Source organism: Podarcis bocagei, assembly GCF_964188305.1.
Source record: "Podarcis bocagei genome assembly, chromosome: 2".
Taxonomy (NCBI): Eukaryota; Metazoa; Chordata; class Lepidosauria; order Squamata; family Lacertidae; genus Podarcis; species Podarcis bocagei.
Genome location: NC_138126.1, coordinates 74,308,950 through 74,336,290, shown reverse-complemented (window position 1 = coordinate 74,336,290; position 27,341 = coordinate 74,308,950). Strand labels below are relative to the sequence as shown.

Below are 27,341 nucleotides of genomic sequence, written 5' to 3'. Positions count from 1 at the left end.
TTGGGCCATTACTGTAGTCCTGTGAATTCTTTTGACCCAAAGTCTTAAAGGAGGGAGACACAGGCAGGACTGTTTGCACAATACTTTTCCACGCCTCTTCCCCACCCTCATCACAATGCATAGAAAGCACACGTGCATTAGCTAATATAGGTTATGATTCCTGTGTGGCTTGGGGAGGATGGGAACAGGGCAGGAAAGGGAGCACATAAGCCTAAACCCAGCTCCTAATCTCATAGGGCACAGAGATGAGTTCAGAAATGCATCACATTTTAACTTTCAAACATGCCACCAGCTGAGATATTCCATTCTAGACAGTGTTCTTGGTAGAGCTGGAAGTGTTCCAAACCAAAGGTATTTCTCTGGTAGTAGACTTTAGATGCCAGCGTGCTCTCTCTCTCTCTCTCTCTCTCTTTCTCTCAAGCTCTTTTAAAAACGAGGGATAAGGTTTCTAACACATTGTTAATTTCAATTTAATGAGCCAGCTCGTGTTTGAGAATTGGTATCAGTGTTGCCAAAAGTGTATGAAAATAAGCTTTGAAAGGGGGAAGGATGGAGCAATACATTAACTGGAGCCAAATTACTAATACAAAAGCATCTGGAATTATTTATCTAATTATCAAGGCAGCAATATTTTCAGAATTCTTTCAGCAATGAAACAGACAACTATTCATTTGCACTCCTCGGTTAAAAAGTGTGGAAAGTGTTGCTGTCCTCCCACACCCACCAATAAACTATAATAATTCACTTTCTGATAACAAATATCACAATGGCACTGATTCTCACTAATAACGGAGAGATGGTGAGATGTCTACCAAAGAGGGATCATAGTGTCCTTGGTGTATACATGGCAGCTGGAGCCCATATGTAATTTGGTTGCAATGTAAACAGACCAGTGGCTATTGATGCCCAGTGAAAAGTTGGAAGACTTCATGGGAAAGTTTATTAAAGTTTAAAATCCCATATTGCTCCCTGCTACAACACTTGATTTTAAGGATCATAGTCATGGCGGCTTAGTACATGCCATTCATGCACAGAGATGGGTTCTGTGTGTGGATTGCCCTTTTGTCTACCTTGCACAGAAGAGTTTTCGGGGCGGGAGTGGGAGAAGAATGCTTCCAATAGTTGAGGGAGCTATGATGCAGAGATGTTTGTTTCCAGACATTTTGGGATCTCTATTGACTTCAGTGGGAGTTTCTAAACTTCTGTCACCTCGTCTGCAGATTTTATATACCATTCCATACCTTTGTCTCTCAGGGTGAGAAATGATATCGGAGTGAGTGTGGGATTCATTCTCTCTCTGTCCCCCCCCCCCCGCTGCTCTGTCTATTTTTGCTTCTTGTGCAACAGCACACCAGCACACCTGCTGCATTGTCATGCCTTCAGACCCCACCAGTGCAAGGGGACTTACTAGCATGCTTGTTTTTATCCATAGAGTGTTACTTATAGATAGGATTACAGCTTTTACTTTCATTGAATGGTATTTTGTTGGTTTACCAGTAGGTATGATTTCAGAAAACTTTTCATTCTTTCCTAGGATTTCTCTCCCCCCCCCATAACATCACTAGCCCCTTCCCATGTCTGTGAAAGTCATAAGATTTGGCAAAGCTCTAAATCATTTTGCCAGATACATTTAATAAGCTGCTATAATTATCAGAAAATGAAAAACATCCCTTTTACAGTGTGTTTCATTATTATTTTTTGAGTTGTGCTATTTTTGAAAATAATTCCTGAGTGAATCAAGGTGGCAGTAAATAACAATGTGAGATTTCATTGAAGACTGCTAGCAGAACTATCTTCCCACTTTAATAAGCTGATTTGTTTATGGGCATTGGCCACGAAGGCTTTATACTAGAATGTAGGTAGAGAGAAGATGACTGACTAATGCATCTGCCATAATAAAATTAAGGATTTGCATAAGGGAATTAGTAGATGGAATGATGTAGCATGCCTATCTAGCACATTAAAGAGGAACAGTTTGTATATAAAATAAGAAAACACATTTGCTCCTGCTGGTTAGCATTCATGATACCGAATACTCAGGAGCTGGACTGAACCATTTTTCAACCATGCACCAGCTTCATAGTTCAGCTATTGGCTTATTTCCCTCCCCCCCCTCCCAAGCGCCTCTGCAATTTCTCATGCAGTGTTTTAATTGTTGTAACCTGCCCTGGGACCTTGGGGTGAAGGGCGAGTAATAAATTTTAATAAGAACAACAACAATAACATCATAATATTACTACTCAGGGGCAAGCCTAGGTTGGTTTGTTACAGAGAATATCAGAATTTTTGACCAACAACTGTTCCCTGGCAAGCAGACTGGTATGGTACACATGTGGTTGCCACATTTATACAATACACAGTTAAGTGCATGCTTACTGTATTGTATGTGTGTGCTCAGAAACATACATGAGGTGACCCTGCAGCTATTAAAGCTAACATTTTTATTTATTTTTTGCTTCTGCAGCTTCCTTGAGTGTGTCAGGGCTGTTGCATCCATTCAAAGATGTGCCCTAACTGGCCTTGATGCAACAAGCACTGTCTGCAAATATAGTAACAGCTAGCCAGAAGCGATCACTAATTGCAGCAACGGAAAATGAGCTGTGCCTAAGGCATAAAACATGACCAGGACTCTGTACAGTTGTACCTTGGAAGTTGAACGGAATCTGTCCTTGAAGTCCACTTGACTTCCAAAGCGTTAGAAAAACCGAAGCATGGCTTCTGATTGGCTGCAGTAAGCTCCTACAGCCAATCAGAAGCCCCATTGGATGTTCGGCTTCCAAAAATATTTCGCAAACTGGAACAGTCACTTCTGGGTTTGCGACTTTCGGGAGCCAAAACGTTCGGGAACTAGGCTGTTTGACTTCTAGGGTACGATTGTAGCTTTTTTTGTGGATATCCTGGGCCATATATTGCATGCTCCACACAAATGTTTCCCCAAGGACAGTTGTGTAGTGAAGATTTGAAATACCTGAAATGGCCGCTGGCTTCCAGTTGCATGGCACTTTATCGTGCATTCCTGCATAGTTGCTGTTCAGTAGGCACATGGAACCAGTCACCCTTATCCACCTTCCAGAATACATGCATTTTATTTTATTTTATTTAAAAAGATTTAATAAAGATATTCAGAAAGTAAGGAACCATTGTGGTGTTATGAAGCAGCTACAGGAGAAGAAAAGCTAGAGGTGAAAAGAAATCATACTGTATGAGAAAACCCCATGGCATCTGGTTGAGGCAGAAAGCCAGGCAAATGCTTTATTTATTTCATGGCCACATACTGCGCCCCCCGCCAGCAGTTAAGACATGATTATTTGTTCCATCGAGGTCTCTTGGGCTGGAGTGGCTTCCCAGGGGGCAGAGCTTCAGCAATGTCCTTCACTGGGAGGGCTGAGGAGATGGCAAAGTCATGGCTGCACAGAAGCAGCAGTGGGAGCACCAGATTGGCTTTGCTGGTGTGTCTGCCATGTCCTGACCTCACTGCCTCCTGTTCTTCCTGCTAAGCATCAACAGTAGGAGGCTGTTGCAATAGCACCACATGACCAGGAGAGCCATCCCTGGTCAAGATTAGTTTTTAAAAGGAGTATTGCATGTTTGAGATGTGACCTCAGACGCTGTTTCTGGAATCACTAAGCCATACACGTCACCCCGGGGTTCCAAATCTACCAATCTCCACACATCTGTTCGAGGCCCTGGTTAAATGGAGCAGCTCTTTAGCCCAAGGTGTAGTCATGGTTGTCCAGCCATGAACCCTCCAGTTAATGTCTAATTTGTGATTATGAGGATAAACTGTCAATCTGGAGTTGAATCAAAATGATCTATATGACTTGGGGCACACCAGTTATAGTCAAACAGTTGGATGTTGGTGTAAATGTAAGTGCTGTTCACGCTGACACTCCTCTTACTGCATAGTTTGTTAATTACCTTCTACCTTTAATGAGGGGGAGAGGTGGTGGAGGGAGCACACAAGTTCAGAACCCGCTTTTGATCTTGCCCTATATAGAATTTGATGGTGAAGCAATATCTGAACAGGTCCCAATTACTAGTTAAGGGATGCTGCTTTTAATCCTGGCACGCAGAATATTCACAACAAATGTTCAGTGTCGTGGATGAGTAACACATGCAATAAATTTGTTGCAACTTGTTTTGGGGGAGCAGTAATAATCTGGGAATCACTTCTCTGCTGGGTTCCCAAGTATGTTTTGACTTCAGTAGAACACAATTCTATGCACATTTAGTCAGAAGTAAGTCCTGCTGAGTTCAGCTGGGCTGTGTTGATACCAAACCACTGCATTTGGTGACCAAATTGGCAAGAGATTTGTTCGCTTACTGTTCTGCAGAGGCCTTTTTGGTCTCCTAGTCTAGAGCAGTGCCACAAGGCCTAAGTTGCTCTTTGCCACTTTTGATTGCGCTAGGCAAGTCACTTCTTTTCACTGTACATCTTGTTATCCCATTTATCTTGCAGCAGTAACTATTTATTTCTCACATTTATTCCCCACCCTTTCTCTAAGGACCTGGCAGCAATTTTGGTCCTTAGAGAATTTTGCTCCCATATGAATTTGCCTCAAATGTTAATACCCTCATCAGGCACCTAGCTCTGAGTAGCCCCACCTTCTGAGGTTAGATGAGCAGCTGCCAGGAGCAGGATCATTCCCCTTTTCTACACCCTATTTATAGAATTCCCTACCAACCTGACAGTCCCTTTGATGATGATAGTGTGCCAGCTAAAATGATTTTATTTGCCCAGACTTTTAGTGGCAAATAATAATAATAGAATCATAGACTTGTAGAATTAGAAGAGACCACAAGGATCATCTAGTCCAACCCCTCAATGCAGGAATCTTTTGCCCATCTTGGAACTTGAACCCATGACCCTGAGTTTAAGAGCCTCATGCTCTACCAGCTGAGCTATCCCAGACTGAAAAATCAAGAATGTTACTGTGCTGCTGCATTTGGTTTTATTGATGTATTTTTTGTTTGTTTTGATGTATTTTATATTTGCTTGTTTTTTCAAAACTATTTTGCTGTAAGCTGTCTGGAGGACTATGCTCAAATGGCTGGGTAAACATTTTAAAATAAATAAATACACAGATGTCACTCCCATGTTATCCTTGCCACAGCCCTGTGAGACACGACTATGCCAAGATTACCAGTGAGATTCATGACCAAATAATATTTTGAACCCAGGTCATTCCGGTCCAATTATAGCATCCTAGCTGCTTATTCTCCAGATATATCAGACACTCCAGACACTTATTCTCCAGATATATCATATTACAAAAGCTATGAATGACAAATTACAACATAGAAGCAAATGCCAACCGATGGAATTAGTGTTCAATGTTGTGTCTAAAAAGAGGCTTTTGCTGTGTGGGCTGAGGTGAACTGATGGTAGATTGTAACCAGAAATGATATTTTTGACACATCTGGTCTGAAATATGTTTAGGTTTTGCCTCCTCTCAGTTGAGTGCATTGTTTATTTATTTCCCTTGTATTGTGTGCTTTCCAACCAGCTCAATAGACTATTTCCCTTTAACATTATGAATTCAGGAACTTAATTTCTGTCTGAATTTCTGTCTACAGCCCCATTCATGTGTGCCACTTAGCACTTAAAGCTACATACAAGCAGGGCAAGTGATGACGAAGGTGCTAAACTTCATCCCACCCCTATGTAACTGTGCCCATCGCCACCGACAAGTTGGAAGGCAAAGTCCAAAGTGGGTAGCCTCATTTATTAGTGGAGGCTGTACCATGATTTAGATGCTCAATTTTGCAGGGCCCTGTGTGATGTCGGAAGGCTCAGCAAGCAGAGGAGTATCTCTGCTCCAGCTCATAGAAAGCGGTTGGCTTAGCAATGCAGAGTGTCTGTAGAGTTTACCATACTTGGAGACGCCTGTGCTGCTTGTGTGTAGCCTTTGCATGCAAGCGGAACAGCTGAATGGGGCAGTTGAATGTGTGAACTGAATCCATGGAACAGAATTACATTTGAGGTGATAGGTAGGACACCCCCCCCCCCAAAGCACTGGAAATAATGCAGGGGAACAAGTTTTTGTTACTCAATGCCATCCAGATGTAGGTCCTAAATTGGAATCAGTGTGGATTGAGTTACCCGCTAAACCTTTCCATCAAGACCTTCCCTTCCTTAAACATACTTAAATATAAGTGTTTTCAGGAAAAAGATAGGCATAACTTACAGAAACGCATCCACTACCTCTGGGCTGCACAGTCCCTAAAAGGCACCAGAACTTACTCAGCAGAAAGTTACTCTTTCGTGGCAGCCCTCCTTCCTTATCATGCTGAATTCGGCCTTGAGCTACTTGCCTCCTGGCTCTCTATCTGTTTTAATAGACCTCCCTTGTCATTCATATGCCACCAGGAATCATGGGAATGCAATTTCCCGTGGGACAGGCAATAGCTCTGCTTTGCACATAGAGGGTCTCAGGTTGAATTGCCAGCATCAGCTCCTTCCCTTGGGATCTCTGCTCAAGGAATGTTTAGAGCTTTTCATTTTCTCACCCTCAGACTGGGATGTACACTACCACACATTTCACTCCAAGTTAACCCTATGCCACCCAATCAGCAGACAGGTAAAAACAAGCATTCTCATTTTATATACAAGCACCCCAGGACAGTAAAGTCCAGTTCCTTCACAGTCTGTGATAAAAGTCATCGTTTGATGTTGTTCGCCTGCATGTTTGAAGTGGGCCTTCGATGTCTTGTTCTCCTTGCTTTCCAAATTTACATAGCCATCGTTTCAGGGCATGCCCGTGTCCACCATGCATTTAAACTTTATCTGAATATCTTTGATGTCCTCCAACTGGGCCCTTCAGATGAATGTAGCTGAACTGCGTATGAACAAATGGATCTTGTACCTCCAGTGCAGGCTTTACATTTTCAGACATATCTGCTTCCAGAGTAAGGAGCCCTCCAGTGCCTCTGGCTGTAAATGAAAGCTTTTAATAGGGTGGTTTGCTGCACACCCTGAGAGGAGCTCTCAGAGGTTTCCTGTTCTAACATCACTTATTAACATCATCTTGAGATGACTCATCTCTGCCTTTCAGTTCGTCTTGTTACTCCCACCTCTGGCATGAACTTCAAACAGCTTCAAAGGGGAAAAATATATAATCAGCATACCAGACTGCAATAGCGAAGGAGCATCTCCTGGCTATTTGCTTAATTTTTGCAGGTACAAACCTTTCCACATATGAACATGTGGGATAAGCAGCCGTGTGGCTCCTCTCTTCCATAGTAATGACAGAGATGTGGGGCTTTTTTAAAACATCAGCAATAACAGTATGCCCATCGAACATTTTTTTTTTAACAATCAATTATCTTTGCCTGGGGTAGGGGAGGAGGGAACCAAGCCTAGCAATTGGGCTCTGTGTAGATGCTTCAAATTTAAAAACAAAATTTCCCAATTTTAATAGAGAAATGATTTCCCTTATATTATCATATTTTACTTAGTCACCTTTAGGTTGAATGCATTTATTCTTTTAATGGTTTCCCCTTTCAGTATATTTATCCCCTGCCCACTTTCTAGCCTGTTTGAAAAGATTCCCTCCGTACATTGGGATGAGTCACTCAGTTCCTGTGACATTTTCTACCCCCTCCAATGGTTATGATCAATTCTTTCTGTTCTCTTATCTCCCTGTATATACCATGCAGAGCCTTTAAAGTTCAAAAGTGTTATCTTGTTCTCTTAGTGGCAGGCTTATCTCGACAAAAAGTTGGTTTCATTCATATTGTTCCCTCCTTTAAACTTAAGAACACTCATCGTGGGCTTTTTGATGTTCACTCTTGGTGCTTCACATTAAATCCCCATCTTTTTAATTCTGAACCTGGAACATTCCTATTTTCCACCCCACCCCAACACCAACAGAAGCAGCTAAGATATGAGGCAAAATTGCAGCTGCGAGACCAAATCTGCAATGGGTGTTTCACTTACAGTAGGTAAACTCAGCTCCTCCTATTGGCTCAGACTGAACATCATTTTTAAGGATGGAAAGGCATGCTTTTAAAGCATTACATGGCAAGGATTTACACCATGACAAATAATAATGCCTGTTAGCTACCAAGTTATTTTCAAGGTTTAGGGACTGGGATATCTAAAGGATTGCCTTCTGTTACTCGGACCTGCTAGGATATTAAGATCAGTGGAGGCTTTGTTAGCAGATAGCTTTTTACAATATTTTTCTTGCTGACAACATGGATGGGCCTTCTCTGTAGTGGTACCCACTCATTGAAACACTTTCTCTCCTGCTAGACAGGAGGCACTCACAGGAGACTGTCAAAACACATTTCTTTTGCTCTGGCTTTCTCCAACTAGTTTGTTGGCCCATTTTAGATATTATGTACATTCCTGACACTGGACAACATCTAACTAATGTGTCTTGCTAGCACAAGTGTTTACACTTGCATAACAGAACATCCTTCCTCTGCATGCCTTCTAAAGTTCCAGAGCAGATTTGGGGAGGACACAGGGGGAGGAGAGGAGGAAGCGCCATTGCACAAGTGTAAATCCTTGCACTGATGGGAAGCTCGAGTTGGATGCTGCCTATTTATTGTTTGCTATTGATCTTCTTTAAGTCACTGTGTAGGGTTATATTTGCATCAGCCCTAGCTGTGGTAATCACTGAGTAGGATTGACCTTATACTCAGAATTTGAAACCAGAGTTTGAAACGGATATGCAAACCCTGGTTATGAGTGAATCTGTTTATATAGTTAAAGCAAACTGTAGAATTAATGTGTGGGAGAAGAAAAGAAGAGGGGTATGGAGTATGCATGTCTGCATCATGTTTCTGATCTCAGTTGTGACTGCATTGTAGCCTGATAGCTCTATGCCACCAGAATGCTGTTGGTCAATGGGAATTTTCATGCTGGCCAGATGTAAAAGGAGAGAGGGTTCCTGCCTCTTTATAGAGTTGTGTAGAAGAGGGAATTTCAGCAAGGCATGCGAAGCCCTGGGTAGGAGTCTTTCATGGCCACCATAGTTGTGTTGCCAGCTTTTAATCTCTCCTTATCCTTTGAGGCTTGTGTGGCACTAGGGAAGTTTATACTTTGCGTACATTTACGTGAATTGGTGCTCAACATATTTTAAAAATGCACACGCAAGATCTTGTTAGAAGATAAATTCCAGATTCTGCACAGGCCTTCTTCAAAAGTGCCAAAAGTGATTGGTCATAACAGCAAGCCTCTTTTTCGAAAACAGCGATAACATAACTTACATCTGAATCTATGACTCATTCCATAACTGCCTCAGAACTTACAAGGCCAACTTTTGCCTCACCAAATGTAATTAAGAGAGCTGGGGAAAACACACAAATCTTGGCTTTCCCCACTTCCACCATAAGACTTGAGGTAGACCAGGAATGGGTAGCATCCTGCCCTCTGTATGTTGTTGGACTACAACTCCAATTGTCTCTTGACTATTAGCCATGCCAGCTGGGGCTGGTGGGAGTTGAAGTCCCCCAACACATAGAGGGCCACAAGACCCCCATTTCTGAGCTAGACAACATTTTAATAAGTGAGAGAACAAATTTGCAGTATCCTACCTAAAAAGCGATACCATGAAAGAATTGCACTCTCATAGAACCTTCCGCTAGCCTAGAACATGGGCAGAATAGAGGGGAAGGATCATAGAGAGAAGGAGCAGTGAAAGAGGACGTTTATTACAGAATATGTGGCAGACAAGGGTGACCTTAGACCCATTAATTTCTCACCCATAATTAAAATGGGAATAACAGTGATCTACCTCATGGTATTAGTGTGAGGGTGAATGAAATAATAGTTGTATAGCATCTCACATGCTGAAAATGCTATAGAGATGACTGATGATGATAATAAAAAGAATTTGGGCCTCTGGTGAGCACCCTTGACCTAACTATCCATTCTTCCTGTCTCCAGATGATGTTTCACACCTGAACCATAGTACATTAGCCTGCCTTTTATGCCTCTCTTTTATTTCCATTGTTAACATATTTATAGCAGGCAGTATTCACTGTGATGGCTTTTTTTTTAAGCCTTAAGTGGTTTCACAATGGTGCTGTATATTATAGTGCTGGACCCCTCCAAAAAAATAACTTTGGGGAAAGGTAGTCGTTTATATGTTCCTAGGGTCTCTGATGCCCTATTCATAGGTGATAGTAAGGAACACAATATCCCTGGGATAATGTTCAGTTTTAGATTTCAAGGAAACTTGAAGTATATTTTGGCACTGGACTTCACATCAGCCCACTGCCAGGCAACAAGCCTCAGCTTTCCTCTTTGGAGCTGGAGAGGAGGGGTGGGGTTTGTTTTGGGCAATGGGCCTATGAGGCTCTCACAGCACAGCTCCACAACAGCAAGGCTTGCAGTGCCAAAGTAATAAATTCCAGCTGCCTCCTTCAGCTTGGAACTGGGAAGGAGGAGACCTGGGATCTTCCCCATTCTTACGCAGGGCTGAGCACCTCCATAGCACGGTACAACTGTGGGGAGGATCCTCATCCCCTCCCCAGCTCCAGGGTTTGGTAGAAGGTTGAGTCATGACACACTTGCCAAAGGACGAGGCAACATTGGTGGAATTGTGGACCTCTGGGCGTTATGCTTGGCATGTTATTTTTAGACCCATTCCTTAATTATACTCAACACTGGATTTGTCTTTATTAAGCTTGCAGTATACTGAGTCCTTGTTTCCATTGAATTTTCTACAATTCACTAATCTTTTCCTGGGTAGTTTAAGACCTTATCAGCGTATATGTCGTTAGATCTCTCCACCTCCTCTCGTTTGCATCACTTTGTCCTTGCTAATGTTGACTCTTACAGGCCAGCACTCCCCAACCTGGTGCCCTCCAGATGTTTTGGATTACAGCTCCATACAGCCAACTCATGCTAGCTGGGGCTGATTGCAGGGCACCAGGTTGGGCAAGTCTGTTTTAAGCTGTTGTGTGGATTTGTCATCCAGCTTAGAGAGCTCCTTTTCCACTTTGTTTGGGATTTCACCATTTTGAATTAATTGAATGTGATCTGCAACTTTACTAGCTCATTGTCCATCTCTTGGCTCCATATAATTTATGAATAAAGTAAACAGAACCAGTTGCAAGAGGTAATCTTTGAGAACCTTATGTTTCTATGTTTCACTTCTAATAATGGTAATAATGATCAACCCCTAGCTCTGCTCTCTCTTTTTTAATCCACGTACATAATGTTTGGTGGTCACTGCTCTGTGCCCACTGGTGGAAGAAGAGGAGTGCAGGGTGAGCTCACTGCCCCCGGCAGCGCGATCCCGGTGGGGTGCCACCGCGGCTCCCCCCCCCCCGTCCTGGGCGCCACGCTCCTGCAGGCGGTGTGCCCCACGCCCAGGACGTGCCCCACGCCCCCAGGATGCGTGCCAGCCTCGCCCTTGCCTGCTCTCCGCCCCCTGGTACCGGAGCATGAAGCTCCGCCACTGTCTGTGCCTTCTTAAGACCTTCTGAGGCAGAATGAGTAACAAGTTTGATATTATTTGTTTCATTTATGTATCATTTCGGTTGAAGTGATTTCACAGAACAATAGAAACATATACAAAACAATCGCATATATAAAAACACATAAAACGGTTGCATATATAAGAACTATTAAAACAATTAACGCATATTAAAATGACTGCACATACAAAAACAATTTCCAGTCAAATACAGATAGATACCAACTGGGACAAATAAGCTTTGTTGAAAGAGGGAACTTTCAATGTTTTAGCAGCCATTACTCTCACCTATGGAACCTAGAGCAGGAAGTGCCTACCAGCAAATTGTTCTGGGACCTTGGGATCAGAGCCTTTATACTCAGTAGAAAAGGGAAAGGGTTTTGGCTGTTGTGACCAGGAAGGCACACTATACAGGTTAAAGCTTACTGAGATCCCCAGTTGAAAGCAGCAACCCAGAATAGTACCTCAGGAGACCCAGAACCATGTTTCATGTTCACTCTAGAAGGCCTTTGGCCACCACACTTCATATTAATTAGCAGGAGCAAAAACCCAGAGAGTCACATAATGAGAAATGTAGTTGCCTGCTCTTCGAGCTCTTGGGGATATTTCTCATTTTTCTCTCTGAACTGACTCTAGAAAGTAACAAGACTCCCTTCATTTCACCAGGGAGTTAGTCCCTGGCATAACTCTAGCAGCCTCCTTTCTTCTTTCACCTCACGATGAAAAACAAAAGTGGAGGTTACAGTGTAAGGACACAACTCACTGAAATCCTGAGAAAGCCCAGGCCACAGTTACCATCTAGTTCTAATCTGTAGTCAAGCTTCAGGTTGTTAATTATGCTGGTTAACAGGTTGGCACTTTTTGCCTGAATTTTAATTGAACAGACCAAAGAAAGTACTTCATCACAAAACACATAGTGCAATTCAACATTGCATTATCACAAACATTCTGTCTGCTCAAGCAGATCACTTTGCCAGATGGAACAGCCCCCCTCACCTCCTCCGACACACTGTTCTGGGGATTCTCCAGAGCTGTTCAGAGCAACTTTTGGTGTGAGGAGAGTGGGGTGAAAGCACAATTGCGCAAGCAGAAGCTCTTCTTTAGAGCTTGCTTTAATGGAGTGTGTCACGTGAATGCGTGCTGTTGTTGTTGTTGTTGTTGTTGTTGTTGTTGTTGTTGTTGTTGTAATTCATTGCTACAAGACATGCTGATGGTTGAAAGGGGATTAGAAAAATTGATGGAGGATAAGTCAGTCGGTGGCTATCTGCCATGATGACTAAATAGAACTAATTTTGCAGGCCAATAACTATTTCTTGAAGTTCACCATTACATAGCCTTCTCCAACCGGGTTCACTCCAGATGTTGGTGGGTTGCCGTCCCCATCAGCTGCAGTCAACTTTGTCAATGGTCAGGGAGTGATGGGAATTATAGTCCAGATCACCTGGGGTGCAGTAAATTTGGAAAGGGTGGCATCTAGGACATCATTGGTATAAGAATTCAGTCCATCCTGTGAATCTCATGCAGTGGGCTATTCCTAGGAAAACTCCCACCACAGCCAAACAGTTAGTTATCACAGAGTTTTGTGGCATGATTTGCTTCTATGGTAAAATAAATGCCATAGATATCTAAGTTAACACATTTAAAAGGTTGCCCTCTCCATTTAGGACTTCACATTCACACTGCAAAAGTGTAAATGTGTTGCTCAAGTCAAAAGTAGTGAATCCAAGCATTTCAAAAAACACCCAAATAACCGCTGTTAGTAAGAAGAAACTTGCAGCCCAATCAGTTCTAGGAGCCACATACTGCCTGCTGTACATGTGTTCAGCATCAAGTGTAATGCACTGCGTTAATACACTGTTGAACCAGTGGTGTAAAGCTGGTAATCCAAGACAGCTTTGGGACATAGGAGGAAAGTGGAAACCTGCCTGTTGCACTGGCAAGAGCCACCAGATGCAATGTAATGTTGATGTGCAAAGCTGTTTCATGGGTCAGAAATGGGCAAAGCAGGGGCAAGGACCCATATGTTCCAGCTTAAAGGTGTTCCAATAAGAGCCAACTGCATTAATTCAGGCTGTGAATCTGCAAGACCTGGAAGACCGCCTATGAAATACATGTTGATCTGACATGTATTCAGACTGGTGTACGAATAACCAGGATCTGGCCCCTAGTTTCCCTCCTGTCTGAGCAACAGCAGAGAAGCTAACCCACACAGAATTGCTACAGAGAGGACGGCTCAGCACTTAACAGAATCCATTACTCTCAATGTACGGTCTTGGTAGTGGCTCTCTCCCCCCCCCCCGGGCTAATGGGAACAGCTTTACACCTATTACATGGACATTGTGAAATTCTGCACACTTCAGGAGACTTTCTTGGAAATGAAAAAATACTTTCCTTTTTTGTAGCCTCCCATCAGCTTTGTGTCAACATTGGAAGCCTTCTGCTGTGTTTGCAATATAAACGACTACAGCGGGATTCTGGTAGTTTGGAGACAAGGGCTGTTTTTAGTTCTAACCATTTTATGACTAGCGGTTCAATTACTTATGTTCTCAGCTATCAAATGGACACTGTGATATTTATTTTAAGAGTGTGTCAAGAGGCTTGATTCGTGTACATTTGTAAATTAGGCACTGTGAATTATTGCTGTTAGATGAGAGGCTGATGCCTTAATTAAGCTATTAATAGCCAGCCATAATACCCAAACTCTATCCTGTGGTGTAACATATGGAAATGAAACACTGAGACAAATAAACCGTTTTTGACATGTTTTGCCCTAATCTAGCGATTTCTTATGCATGTAGGACTCCAATATATACACAGAGATTCCTCACTTGAAGCCGTGTTACACATTATGTTCTTTTCTTTGTGTGATTTTTTTATCCGTTGATATAAATGGATTTATACACACCCAAACTACAGGATGGGCATTGGATTTCTGTGTTTCAAAACCTTCCCCCACATTTTACATCAGAGGACTGAGACAACATGAATGTGACTGATTTTCTAGTTTTACAGCAGTGAGATGTTTTTGTTCTAGATCGTGAACTGCACTTCTATTGCAAAGTGTGTGTAAGTCAGCCTTCACTATCAGAAGTTTTTATCTAGAACTCCCATAGGGCTGATGAACAGTTATGGTCCAAAGCATATGGAGGACAACAGATTGGTGAAGCCTGGTGTAAGATTCAGGGGGCATTGAAGGCATGAAACTTTTGATTGATGTGCAGGTTACACTTGTCATGTGGAAATTGTCCAAAACAGTGTATGTGTGGTGCCAGCTCTGCGTGGTAGCTGTAATATATGAAATGGGTGCAGCCAGCTGTGCCCCTCCAGATGTTGTTAGATTCTTTAACTCCCATCACTCCCAGCCGGAAGAGTCAGGGATGGTGGGGCTTTTAGCCAGCAACATCTGGAAAGCTACTGCTTCCTTAACTCTGGTATAAAGCAATCTTGCAGTGTGAACTAGACTCATTGTGCCTCCATGTTGGATCAGATATTCTTGATGGAAGTCGATGTTGGTGTGGAAATGCTCCCATGTGATCAAGGTGGTCCACTTGGCAATCCATCCATTCTACACATTGCAGCTGTTGCATTGGTAACTCACAATGTGAAACAACAACAACAAATAAGCTTGCTGTGGCATAAGCTTTCACAGTTCAGATGCAATTTTAAGAGGTCTTCATGATGCGACAGCGACATAAGAATTGGCTCCAGGAAACATGAGCTAAATGCAACTTGCGTCCGCCTTCCTTCAGATGTTGATGCATTCAGAGCAGACTTTAAGAATGAAGCTCTGCAGGATCTTTAATCAGGCAGTTCAGAGGGGCTATGGGAACAGCTTGTGGGAAGCGTGTGATTAACAAAACGAGGAGCTATCAAAGAACGGAGAGGATGGTTATGGAGAACAACCTATTAATGAGGTGGGCGTAACCTTAAGTTAAAACATTAACAGACTTTCTTTTAAAAATGTTATTGCTAGGCATTACACAAGTCCCAGTTCATTGTCATTTTAAGAAAAGTCAAAGGCTGTAATTTACCAGTGAGAGTGACTGACCCCTGCTAGGCACTGCACAAATGTAACTCATGGGATTTGTTATTGTCACCATCTCAGAACTGGCATAAACATGCAATTGCTGAGCTTTAGGCCATGCAAGAGGCATACTCAAGTCATGATGAGGTTGCCAGCAGCCCCTTCCCCGGGTCACAGGTACTGTTGGAGCAGTTCTGTATCGTTCGCACAGGCACAGACTCTGGATTGACACTGTCTTTCCCCTGGTAATTCAGAAATCATTGCACAGTTCGGTCTCACTTGTAGTGCTCAGGATGCTAACTTCAGCTGCAGCGGCATAAGTCAGTGTTTGCAACTAAAGTAGCCCCTCAGGACTGACTGCCAGAACTATAATGTTCAGTCCACATCTTCTCTTCTGTGATAATGTTTTTTATCTCTACCATAGAGCAACATGTAGAAAGTTGAGAGTTAAATGTAGTTACTCTGTACCTCAGGTTTTTAGGTGCTTGTAGCCATTATCAGCATTAGACAGGTGGTTGCGAGACTGGGTGAAGATTTATTTCTCACCATTGGAAAGTGTCTCACTTCTAACTTCAGCACAGCTTCATTTCAAATTCTCTTCTGCGAAGTGATAATTTTGAACAGAAGCCCTCAGGGAGACACACACACAACACCCCACAAGAGTTGTGCATGCACAGCTCTCTGCAAGCCACCAGTGCTTAAAACCTGAACTTTCAGTTATCTTGGTACAATATCATATGTGCAATGTTCAAAGCCTTCCCCAACCGCATGCAGTCTGCACTTGCATCAGTATCAGAGCTACTGTATTCCATAGGCTTTTCACTGCTCTACATGAACAAGCTCTTTGGCATTATTCTCACCAGCAAGTGCTTTTAGCTTTTGTTTAACAGATGCTTAATGCACCTTATCTCCACTTGTTTTGTCACAGAAACCCTGTAACATTGCAGTTCTAATGCACAGAACAGGAATAGGGAACCTGTGGCTGTCCAGATGTTGTTTGACTTCAATGGCCAGTGATCAGTAATATTTGGAGGGCCATAGGCTTCCTGTCCTTGGTATAGTGCATGAGAGGCGATCAATGATTGCATGGACTGAGCACACACATATTGGGCTCTATACCTGTATTCCCCTGTGTGTAATGCATGGGTGGGAGGTCAGCCCAGGAAACGGCACTGTGCATAAACTCTACAAATTTATTCGGTTAGAGAGACACCCACCCATCGCAGCTGAGGAAGTTACTTATATTCATTCCTGGGATTCTTCTGTTCACCATCATTTCTTCTTTAGAAATCAAACCTCCAGGATAGTGTCATTTAATTTCACTAAGCACAATCCCCTTTCATGGGGGAAAAAGTGGTGAATGAACATAGAATACAAATGAAACAGAAACCAGTCATTCCCAAATAACCCTAAATAACCCTACAGCAATATCTGTAGCTCTTTGCTTTTGTCCATGTGAATGTAGCCTTGGATAGGTACAGTGAATGATCTTTGCAGTTTAATGCCAGGCTAAAAATAAAACCTTCTTTCCGCTAAGGTTCAAAGCCCAGTGCTTTTTGAGCATCATCAGTTGGATGCATTTCAAACTATCACCTGTTGCAAGCTGACTGTTCTGTAAGCAAGTTATGTAAGTAGGATTAATAAAGGTTTAAAGCCTGATCATGCTGTGTAGCTGGATCAGTTCAGACGTTCTTAGTGGCAGTGAAAAAGCAACACATTTATTGTCGCTTGATCAATTTGCAAAAGAGCGCTAAGCTTTCTATTTAAAGTAGCTGCCTCATGATTTAACACAGACTTAGATTGTACTGATACTAAGATGTTAAGAGAGTGTTTAGGGCTGAAATCAATCACGGTGGCATTTTTAAAACTTCAACAGACCTTTAGAATAGAATTGAGCCTGCAGATTTTAAAGGAGTTGTTTCTTCTTTAATCCAATATACAGTATTTCTGGAGAATCAGTCATGCAAAGGATTATTAGATGGCATTCCAAGTATGGAAGACCTCACAAAGGACAGTTTTGTTATATGTGCAGGAAGCTGTATATTGAAAAATTGGGAGGATAAACAATTCCTGGCAAAAAGAGAAAAGGCATAATTCACAAATGTATCAAAAAAATAGTTTTGATTAAAATAAAGCCCTAAAATAAGGCCTGTTCAATATGGAACTAGCCATTGGGAGTGGAATTGATCTATATTCTGGTCTACTACCCTAGAAAATGTCTTCACAGAACTGCTGTAGGTGGAAAGACAAAAGTAATTACTATATCTGAGGTGGTGATAGAGAATTTGGTTACCACTGGTGACTTCACATGTTGTCACACTTGCTAGATAAATATACATCCCAGGTTGAGGGGAAAGGCAAATTTCCTAGATACAATAAATTGTTTGCATCCATCTGTCTCAAGAGACAATGCCTTATAAAAGCCATGGATTCAGGTATGGGGAAGACTACCATTGCTTAGTATGCCTAGCTCAGGCCTGTTGGTTGAAAGCATTATTCAAGCTAGAACTATTAAAACATGAACTATTAAAACACTGAGGTCCTGCTCCAAGGGCTTTCTGGTGGTTCCCTCTCTGTGAGAAGTCAGGTTACAGGGAACCAGGCCCTGTGGAACATCCTCCCATCAGATGTCAAGGAAATAAAGAACTATCTGACTTTTAGAAGATATCTGAAGTTTAGGGAAGTTTTTAATGTTTGATCTTTTATCATGTTTTTACTATTCTGTTGGAAGCCGTCCAGAGTGGCTGGGCAAACGCAGCCAGATGGGTGGGGTATAAATTATTTATTTATTTATTTAGGAGGACAAGCCTTGCTAATGGAAACCAGTGTTATTCGTGTAAAGAGAAGGTTTCGCTTCACCAACCTTTTTAAATATTAGTTTTTAAAAAATCAGTATAACATGATAAACATAGCATATGACACAAACTTTAGTGCTTCAAATAACATCAGTTGTGATCCTACTCCCACCCAACTGTTTAGATAAGAAAGACACCATAGAAAACAAACACTAAACTTTTTTTAAAAAAATGCTCAGAAATCTATCCAGATTTCCCTTTCTAATACATTATAACCTTTGACCAATGTTCCATAAATCCTGAAAAATCACATTCTCTGCCTTTCCCCCTAGCCTGCTGAATACAAGTCAGTTTTTCCATTTCAGTGTGACATGCCAGACATTAAATAACCATTCATTCAAATCTGGTGTTGTATTTACTTTCCAGTGTGTAGCATAAACATTTTAAGCAGCTACTAGGGAATCTATCAAAACATTCTTCCTTTTACATTTACTTCCTTCATTAGTCTCCTCAGAATGACTTTTGGTTCTTTTCTATGTCTTCCCCTCTCATCAAATCCCAGGAACTTGCCTCCACTGGGCAATCTCATAAAACATGTCAATCTGCGTCAGTCCTAATGGATTCCCAGTAGCAATATATAATTGCTTGGATTCAAAGGCATATTATGGGAGCAGAAAGGCACTTCAACTTGAACACCGTACCTCACAACCTGAATATCCCAGTTTCCCCAGTCCCTCTGCAGTTCCAGAAGGTTCCTTGACCCCCAGGAGTGGTTTTATGGAGGGTGCAAAACATTTTTTTATGTGGACCCTTCTGTTCCAGAAGATCTCAGTGAAACTGTTGAGGGACATTTCCTTCTCATCCCTCCTCCTCCCGCCTTCCATATTCTCTCTTGAAAGTGTAAGAGTGACGTGAACTGAATGATCACGAACACCCCAGATTTCAAATTATTTCCTGAAGGACAAGGAGGATGTTGCTCTTCCTCTGCTTGTTTTTGTCAGCACCAGTGTATATTGGCATTTGTGTCACAATGTGATATTTCCAGGGAGAGATGTGATCTTTGCAAATACCATGGCAAGCTTCAGCTCCTGAGTGTGCCGAGAGCTGTCAGAGCTGGCATCACAGCCCGCTTCTCAGGCCGAGCTCTTCCTGTGATGGTATATCATTATGTGTGACACTGTTGTTGTGTGCGTGGCAAGTGTCATGCGTAATGGTGCCAAGCTGCTGGAAAACAGCAGGAGAATTGACAGCAAATGCCCATTCAATTCCCACCCAGAAACTACATGGACAGACAAGGCCCCTCTCCTCTCCTCATCCTTATTTCTCAGTGTTCAAGGCCAATCTTCATGAGTGATGGGTGTGACACCTTCCCTTACGAAACATCCCCCACATCCCAGCACCTCTGGGAAGTAGAGAACATTAAAACTTGCATAGAGCACTGTTGATATGCGGTTGCCAATCTGGGCTGCTACCCACATGTGCAGATGTCTACAGTACTAGGTACCACACACTTAGTATGTAGAAGTCTCCAAATATGCTATGCTGCGTACAAATGAACTGCTACTGTATAGTGAGAAATGGACAATATATTTATTTATGAATCGCTTTCCCATGAAACATATTGAAGTGATTTAATGACCAAAACGTCTACAACCAAAACATACGTAATCATCAAATACAAGTCTCACACAAGCTGAAATTGCCTGCCCACTGAGGAGCCTGTCTGCTGCGTCTCTCAGTGATTCACGGCTTCAGCCTCGATGTCTCCCACTCAGCTTTTCCTGGGGGTGGGTAACTTTGCTGCATGTCTGCGTTGGGTGTAGTTGGATCATTTAGTTGATCCTGATGCAGAGATGCGCCAGAATTAACAGCCCTTCAGAGGAAGCACAGCCAAATCCAGAGCTCTTGCATACTCTCAAATGAACCTTTTTTGGGGGATAAGATTGAAACATGCCTGCAGCTGTAATTCACTCATAAAGAAAAGAAACAAAAAAGTGTGCCCAAGCTGTCAGAAGTTTTGGGATCCCTAAGCAAGCCTGCCATGGATTCTTTTGCTGTTTAACGCCATTGCCAACAGGGAATTAGCTGCTAAACAGAACATAGACATGTCATGGTCCCTGCCCATGGCTTGATGCTTCCTTCTTCCCAGTCCTTGGGGCCAATAGCACTTGGACCTTGTACATGAGATTGCTGTACATGGGACAACTAAAATATATGACAACCTACACTGTTTTTGCCTTTCCATTGTCTCCTGTGTGTTTTGGCAACATTTGTGCCCTTTTCATTAACCATCTGGCAAGGATGCTGTCCAGAGAAAAATCACTTCTGGTTAAATCCCCTTGAAATCATTGAGATGCCAATTCTTAAATTCAACTTGGGACCAGTCTTTCATTTAAATGGGACTTAAGAACAGCCCCAACCAAAAAATGCTCCCCGTGTATTCCAGCCTTGATGTTCCACAAGAAAGGCAGATGCACCCCTCTTTTCTCTCTGTGGCTCTGTTTCTCATACTTAACCATTATGATTCAACAGTTGAGTTTGCTTTCTGTTATTGGTTTTGTTTATAGGAAACCCTTCATCAAAAGACAACAGGGTGGTTTACAGTGCGCAGTAAAACAATAAAATCAAACAACAACATTGCAACCAATAAAACAATAAAATTCAAACAAGGATTTGCAGATCCATAGTAGCACAGCAGCAGATTAATAAATACAGTGGTGCCTCGCAAGACGAAATTAATTCGTTCCGCAAGTCTCTTCGTCTTGCGAGTTTTTCGTCTTGCGATGCACGGTTTCCCATAGGAATGCATTGAAAATCAATTAATGCGTTCCTAGGGAAACTGCCTTCAGACCAGGTCCGGGGACAGTCTGTCCCCGGACCTCTTCTGAAGGCTGGGGGGGGGACAAGGGCTTTTCTTCCCACCCCCAGCTTTTTAAAAAACCCCGGGACAGCGGAGGACTTCTCCGCTGTCCGGGCGATCTTAAAATGCTGGCGGGTGGCATTTTAAAATCGCCCCGGGACAGCGGAGGACTTCTCCGCTGTCCGGGGCGATGTAAAAGCCCCTGGGAAGGCAGGCAGGGGGGACAAAGACTTTCGCCCCCCGCCCGCCTTCAGAAGGTGTTCCCGCCCCCCCGCCCCGCTTTGGAGCAGCTTTCCGAAGCGGGGCGGCGGGGGCAGGTGTTCCCGCCTCCCGCCCCGCTTCGGAGCAGCGTTCCGAAGCGGGGCGGCGAGGGCAGGAGGTCCGAGGACAGTGGGGAAGACGCGCTGCGCTTCCCCGCTGTCCCGGATATTTCCCTATGGGCTGTCGTCTTGCAAAGCAAGCCCATAGGGAAATTCGTCTTGCGAAGCGCCTCCAAAACGGAAAACCCTTTCGTCTAGCGGGTTTTCCGTCTTGCGAGGCGTTCGTCTTGCGAGGTACCACTGTATAGGTAACCCAGCTCTAATGAGTGAGGATGGCACAAAGGCCTGGGTGAATAAAAGATGGTGATGAATTATCAGCGCCAAAGATGCAGGACACGGCACTACTGCAGAGAAGGCCTTCCCACAAGTCACAGAACAGGCGATGTCCACAGCCAGGACCACAATAGGATGGTGGATGGTGCAGCGAGAGCTGGCTCATTCGTGGAGACACTAAATAGCAAGGAAGTTGTCATTTTGTGGAAAAAAATACAAAATTCCTGAGCTTCCCCACCTTTACAAAAAGGGGCAGGAGGCTTAGAAAATAAGTGCTTTACCCTTAACAAGCACAGTTGTCAGTTTTTATTTTTTATAAACCAGAAAAAGCAGAATTCTTTGGGCTTATTGTCTCCTTCTGGAAGCCCTCAAAGTAAATGACTTTAATTGCTTGGCTTTGCCTACCTCAGCTGAGGCTGAAACAGCCTGTATTCACTTATCATTTTGTATCATATATAAAAATCCCATGGTTATTTCCCCTCCCTTCTCTTCCTGAAGTGGTGGTTTGTACATGTGATTATTCTGAGTGATATCCTCAGCAAGCTCCAGGGAAAAGAAAGCCTCCAGTGTCATAGGAAACATTATGAGAAGATTGATGCAGGCAGATTTAGCCGTAGGTAGGGTTATTTGTTTGACTTCAGAATCAAAACATGTGGGAGGTTGTTGCCGACAGGCTTATAGTAATGCTGGCAAAGCAACAACAACAAAAAGGGAAATAAAAGAATCACATCTAGTGCGAGGGTGGGAAGAACCACTTTAATTCATTGTGGTGTGAGCATAAGGCATTTGACTTTCAGACAATCTTATGGGCCCAGCTCTACAAGCTCTACTATTGGTTGCACCCAGTAGCTTTTCCATAGATCAGGAGGTAAAAGCAGAAACTAAAGACATGACTCAGTCTGTGTGTTGAATGTGGCAATGTGTGCCATAGCAGGTGGATGGGAAGTAATGAAGCTGGAGGGAAGTAGTCAGGAATTGAGTTAATCATCCCCTGAATTTACTTTAGAAAGAAACTTGTAGCTTTCGGTCCAGTGTAACAGACAGAACAACAGAATTGGAGAAAAGGAAAGGCCAAAGGGCATCTTGTCCATTCCTGTAGATATATTCATGCAATTCATGGTGTCAGGATGGAATAGAGCCACAGGGTGTCATGGGGAGGCTGGCCGGATGTTAAATGAGCTCTTTAATGTGTGGAAGGAGGAATTTCAGCTGAAATTCCTAATTCTTCAGAGCTATTAAAGGTGCTTGAGCTCTGTCTTCTTTTACATCTGGTCACCCTATTCTGTTCTTATTTGCGGCAAGCCTCTGGTGCACCAGATGAAGAATGTTAGATTAAGACTCTAGTAAACAAAATCCCATTACCATTGGGCCACAAATGCAGCACTAGAACAGAAAAACAATGCGCCAATGTGGGAGAGTTTTTGGGTTTTGTTTGCTTCTTCCTTTGTTCTGGAGAGGTTCAATTTTTTTGCTATTGCAGTAGGTGTTTTTTTTAAGACAAGAAAAGAAATAAAGTATTCTTATTTCCAGTCTTCTTTGTAAATAGTACAGCCCCCCTGTACTCTTAGGGCAATTGAAAGCATTAGGTTTATGTGGCATGTACTTCAAGATATTTTCAACCAGGCATGGTTGTCTCCTATAGAGGTAAGAACCAATTAGAAAATCCAAATTAAGGAGTTACCTTCAGCAGTACAGTCGTACCTTGGAAGTTGAACGGAATCTGTTCCAGAAGTCCATTGGACTTCCAAATCACGGCTTCTGATTAGCTGCAGGAAACCGCAGAAGCCCGTTGGATGTTCGGGTTACAAAAGAACATTCGCAAACTGAAACAATCACTTCTGGGTTTGCAGCGTTCGGGAGCCAAAACGTCCGGGTTCCAGGGTGTTCAACAACCAAGGCACGACTGTACAGTGGTACCTCAGGTTACATACACTTCAGGTTACAGACTCCGCTAACCCAGAAATATTACCTCGGGTTAAGAAATTGTGCAGCAGCGGCAGCAGGAGGCCCCATTAGCTAAAGTGGTGCTCCAGGTTAAGAACAGTTTCAGGTTAAGAACAGACCTCCAGAACGAATTAAGTTCTTAACCCGAGGTACCACTGTACTAGCTTTATGATTAGGTGGCCTATCTAAAAGACAATCATATTCAATTATTTACTTTTATTATTTTATTGTTAATACAGGGGATTTCCTCTTGTACCAACTGTTTCGTGCCGTCTCTGGTCTCAGGCTCATCCTTAGAGATAATCTTGCAATTGTTTCCTGATAAATGCTGGAGTTACCTTTTTGTACAGCAGCTAAATCACTTAGGGTTGCATGCTAGAACCCAAGGTTCGGTTTGGGAAGGGGTTCTTCCTCAGTAATATTACCTGTGACTTGATAGTTGAGCAGCAGCTCCATGGTCCCTTGAAAGTTACACCTCTTGTGGTGCCAACACTAAAGGTGTCCCCGAAACCATTTGCCATGTGAATCACTTCAACAGTCAGTTTTATCAGCAAGGTCAAGGGGGAAGTACTCAGAGCTTTGTAACAGTGCTGAATGGTTATATCTTTCTTGTCACTCAGAAACACCTTTTTCTTGACACTGCTGATTATTAAAACCCATTACATAGTCTTTAGTACATATAGTTTATTCTCTTCATGTTATGTCTTTTAAAAAGCACTTCCTGATTGTCAGAAAGGTCAATAGTTCCCAAACAAACCATTATTTTTGTGTCATTGGTTTTGACAGCACCTCAAAGGTCTTTCAAAGAGTTGGAAGTCAGTGCCACTTTTGAGGTGATTCTAAATTGGCTTTAATAATAAGCAGGTGCCCCAGATAATTTTCCCAGTCTGGCACTTCAGCCCTGTAGAATTTGAGAAATTTTGGGAAGTGATTCCTTTTAACTTCTTGGTCATTTCTTTGTTTTTGGTGTGCATCTGCAAGTTTTGGAGTCTCATTGAACTCTTCAGCCAGAAATTACTAAAAACTAGCCATCTTTTCTCTCCACGTCTTAACTATCACACCTTCTCTGAAGAAATCCTAGTGGCTATAGCTCTGTGAATATGCCAATAATCTTTCTAATTGAATTTTTAACAGCTTCACAAAACTATGCTTCACAGGTTCCTTGGGAAAAGCCATAATGGTTAAACCAGTTTCCATTTGTGGTATAAATATTGCTAAATTATTCTGCTCCAAAATGGTAAATTTTATATCAAGATGAGTTGACATTTAGGCATAAATTAGGCTTCTTAAATTTCAGTACAGTGGTGCCTCGCAAGACGAAAAGAATCCGTTCTGTGATTCTCTTCGTCTAGTGGTTTTTTCGTCTTGCGAAGCAAGCCCATTGACGGATTAGCGGATTAGCGCTATTAGCGCTTTTAGCGGCTTATCTGCTGATCGGATCAGCTGATAAGCGGCTTAGCGTCTTAGAAAAAGGGGGGGGAGGAAAAAAAACAGCAGGAACTCGCCAGACATTGTCGTCTTGTGAAGCAAGCCCATAGGAAATTCGTTTTGCGAAGCACCTCCAAAACGGAAAACTCTTTTGTCTAGCGAGTTTTCCGTCTTGCGAGGCATTCGTCTTGCGGGGCACCACTGTATTTAAATGCCCATTCTTGTAAAAAGGAACTTCTTCCTTCCTGTACCTCCCTTTTATGTCCATGCTTGTTTTCTTCCCTAGGATCGTTCCTGTTCTAGAACATTCATCACCACAAACCTCACCAAGCAACCTGTCCAGCTCTGACAGTTTAGATGTCACCAGGACATACTCCCAAAGAGCAAGTCGCTATGACCTGGATGAAATCGATGCTTGCTGGCTGGAACTCTTCAACATGGAGCTTAAGGAAATGGGTAAATGTTGTTGTTGTTTTTAATTCTCTCTTGGGTTGCACACTCACCAGTCTTAAACCAAAGACAAATTTTCACAACCAGTAGGCTTTCATGCATATTGTAGAAAAAAGAAGGGAAAAACTGTCCCAGTCTATGAAGGATGATGATCTTTGAGAAGTTGAAAGGCAATAGGCAAAAGTCAGTCTAGATGGAGGATAAGGCTGCAGTTGGTTACTGGACATTGTCTATTCTCTGCCTCCACATCAGAGGCAGTATGCTTCCAAATGCCAGTTGCAGGAAACCATGGCATGCTGGGAATGCTCTTCTGCTCATGTTCTGTTTGTAGGTTTCCCACAGGCATCTGGTTGGCCATTTTGAAAACAGGATGCTGCGCTAGATGGGCCTTTGACCTGATCAGCAGGCTTTTCTTATGTTCTTACTGATGTTTTTTTAAATAGCAACCATTACTTTGGGATTATTGTGACTCTTTCATATCCTACAAATGTTATAAGCAAAAAAGGGAGGAAGAGAAGTTATATAAGATGTATTCTTTCTTTAGCAGTACATTATTTGCCTAGGACAATTATTTTGCACTAGTGGACATATCTGCCAATCACTTTGTCCCTTCCAGATTTGGGTAGAGTGAGTCTGGGGACAACCCCATGGACCAGGACTCTGTATGTTACCAAGGCAAGATAGCTCCATGTTACTGATTTCCTCTAGCCTCCTGCTGTTCTGGTGAAGGGTCATATTTGTGAGCATACCTCACCATAGCCTATCTGAGCCTTCAGTATACTCAGTTCTGTGAAGTGGGGTGGTGCTGTGGCCTCCAGTTTTTGCAAGGTTGACACAGCCGTTTACCAAACATATTACAGGAAATAAGCTGGGAATTTACCACATACAGTGGTGCCTCGCAAGACGAAATTAATTCGTTCCGCGAGTTTTGTCGTCTTGCATTTTTTTTCGTCTTGCGAAGCACGGTGTCGGGAAAGTTTTGGAAAAGCTTCAAAAATCACCAAAGTCTTTAAAAACCTCAAAAAAGGCTACCACACCGCGTGCTATGAGTTGCTCCTCGAAGTCAAGTCGCAACTGTATTAACGGTGTTAAGAAAAAGGAAACAAACTTGCAAGACATTTCCGTCTTGTGAAGCAAGCCCATAGGGAAAATCGTCTTGCGAAGCAGCTCAAAAAACAAAAAACCCTTTCGTCTTGCGAGTTTTTTGTCTTGCGAGGCATTCGTCTTGCGAGGTACCACTGTATCTCCTTCACTGAGGGTTTTCCCCCCTTCTCAGGACTAAGCTATATTTATTCAGTATACATGCACAGCCCCCACAATCACACTCTTATGAAAGATCGGGTTGAGGTAGATGTCACAGCGTGTGTGTAAAGGTGTGATAAACTCCATAACACATTTATGTCATTTCTCTAGGGCTGTGTCCTACATTTTTATCCTACACTAAAGTTGCAAGCCTGCGCAAACTTATTTCTGAGTATGCCACATTAAAGACAGTAGAAATAGGATTGTAAAGCAGTCCGGGAAGTTTTGACTTAGAAGTGTCCAAAGTCTTGCTTTAATTAGTACCTTGTTTCCCTTCCCTTCCATTGCTGGTTCCAGAAATTCTCATATTGCAGTGGGAATTCCCTGCTTAAAAGTGGGTGTGGGGACAGATCTGTAGATTTAAATTGTAGATTTGTTGGCACATTGGTCCAAAAATGCAAGGTTTCCAAGAAGTCAAGTGACACCTTATTGGGGCCATCCTGAGAAAATAAGGCAGCTTTAGAGTTGTACCAAATTAGGAGCCTAATAGGGGTCCTAATTTTAGCTTAT

General features: G+C 42.7%; 1 protein-coding gene across 2 annotated transcripts in view; it reads left to right on the top strand.

Moving 5' to 3' along the window:
• JADE2 (jade family PHD finger 2) overlaps positions 1-27,341 on the top strand; it is a 149,896-nt gene that overhangs the window by 58,349 nt on the left and 64,206 nt on the right. For both annotated transcript variants that reach the window (XM_081185556.1, XM_081185555.1), the window contains exon 5: positions 25,366-25,535. In XM_081185556.1, the coding sequence (XP_081041682.1) occupies positions 25,366-25,535 (170 nt within the window). The remainder of the gene's footprint in view (positions 1-25,365; positions 25,536-27,341) is intronic.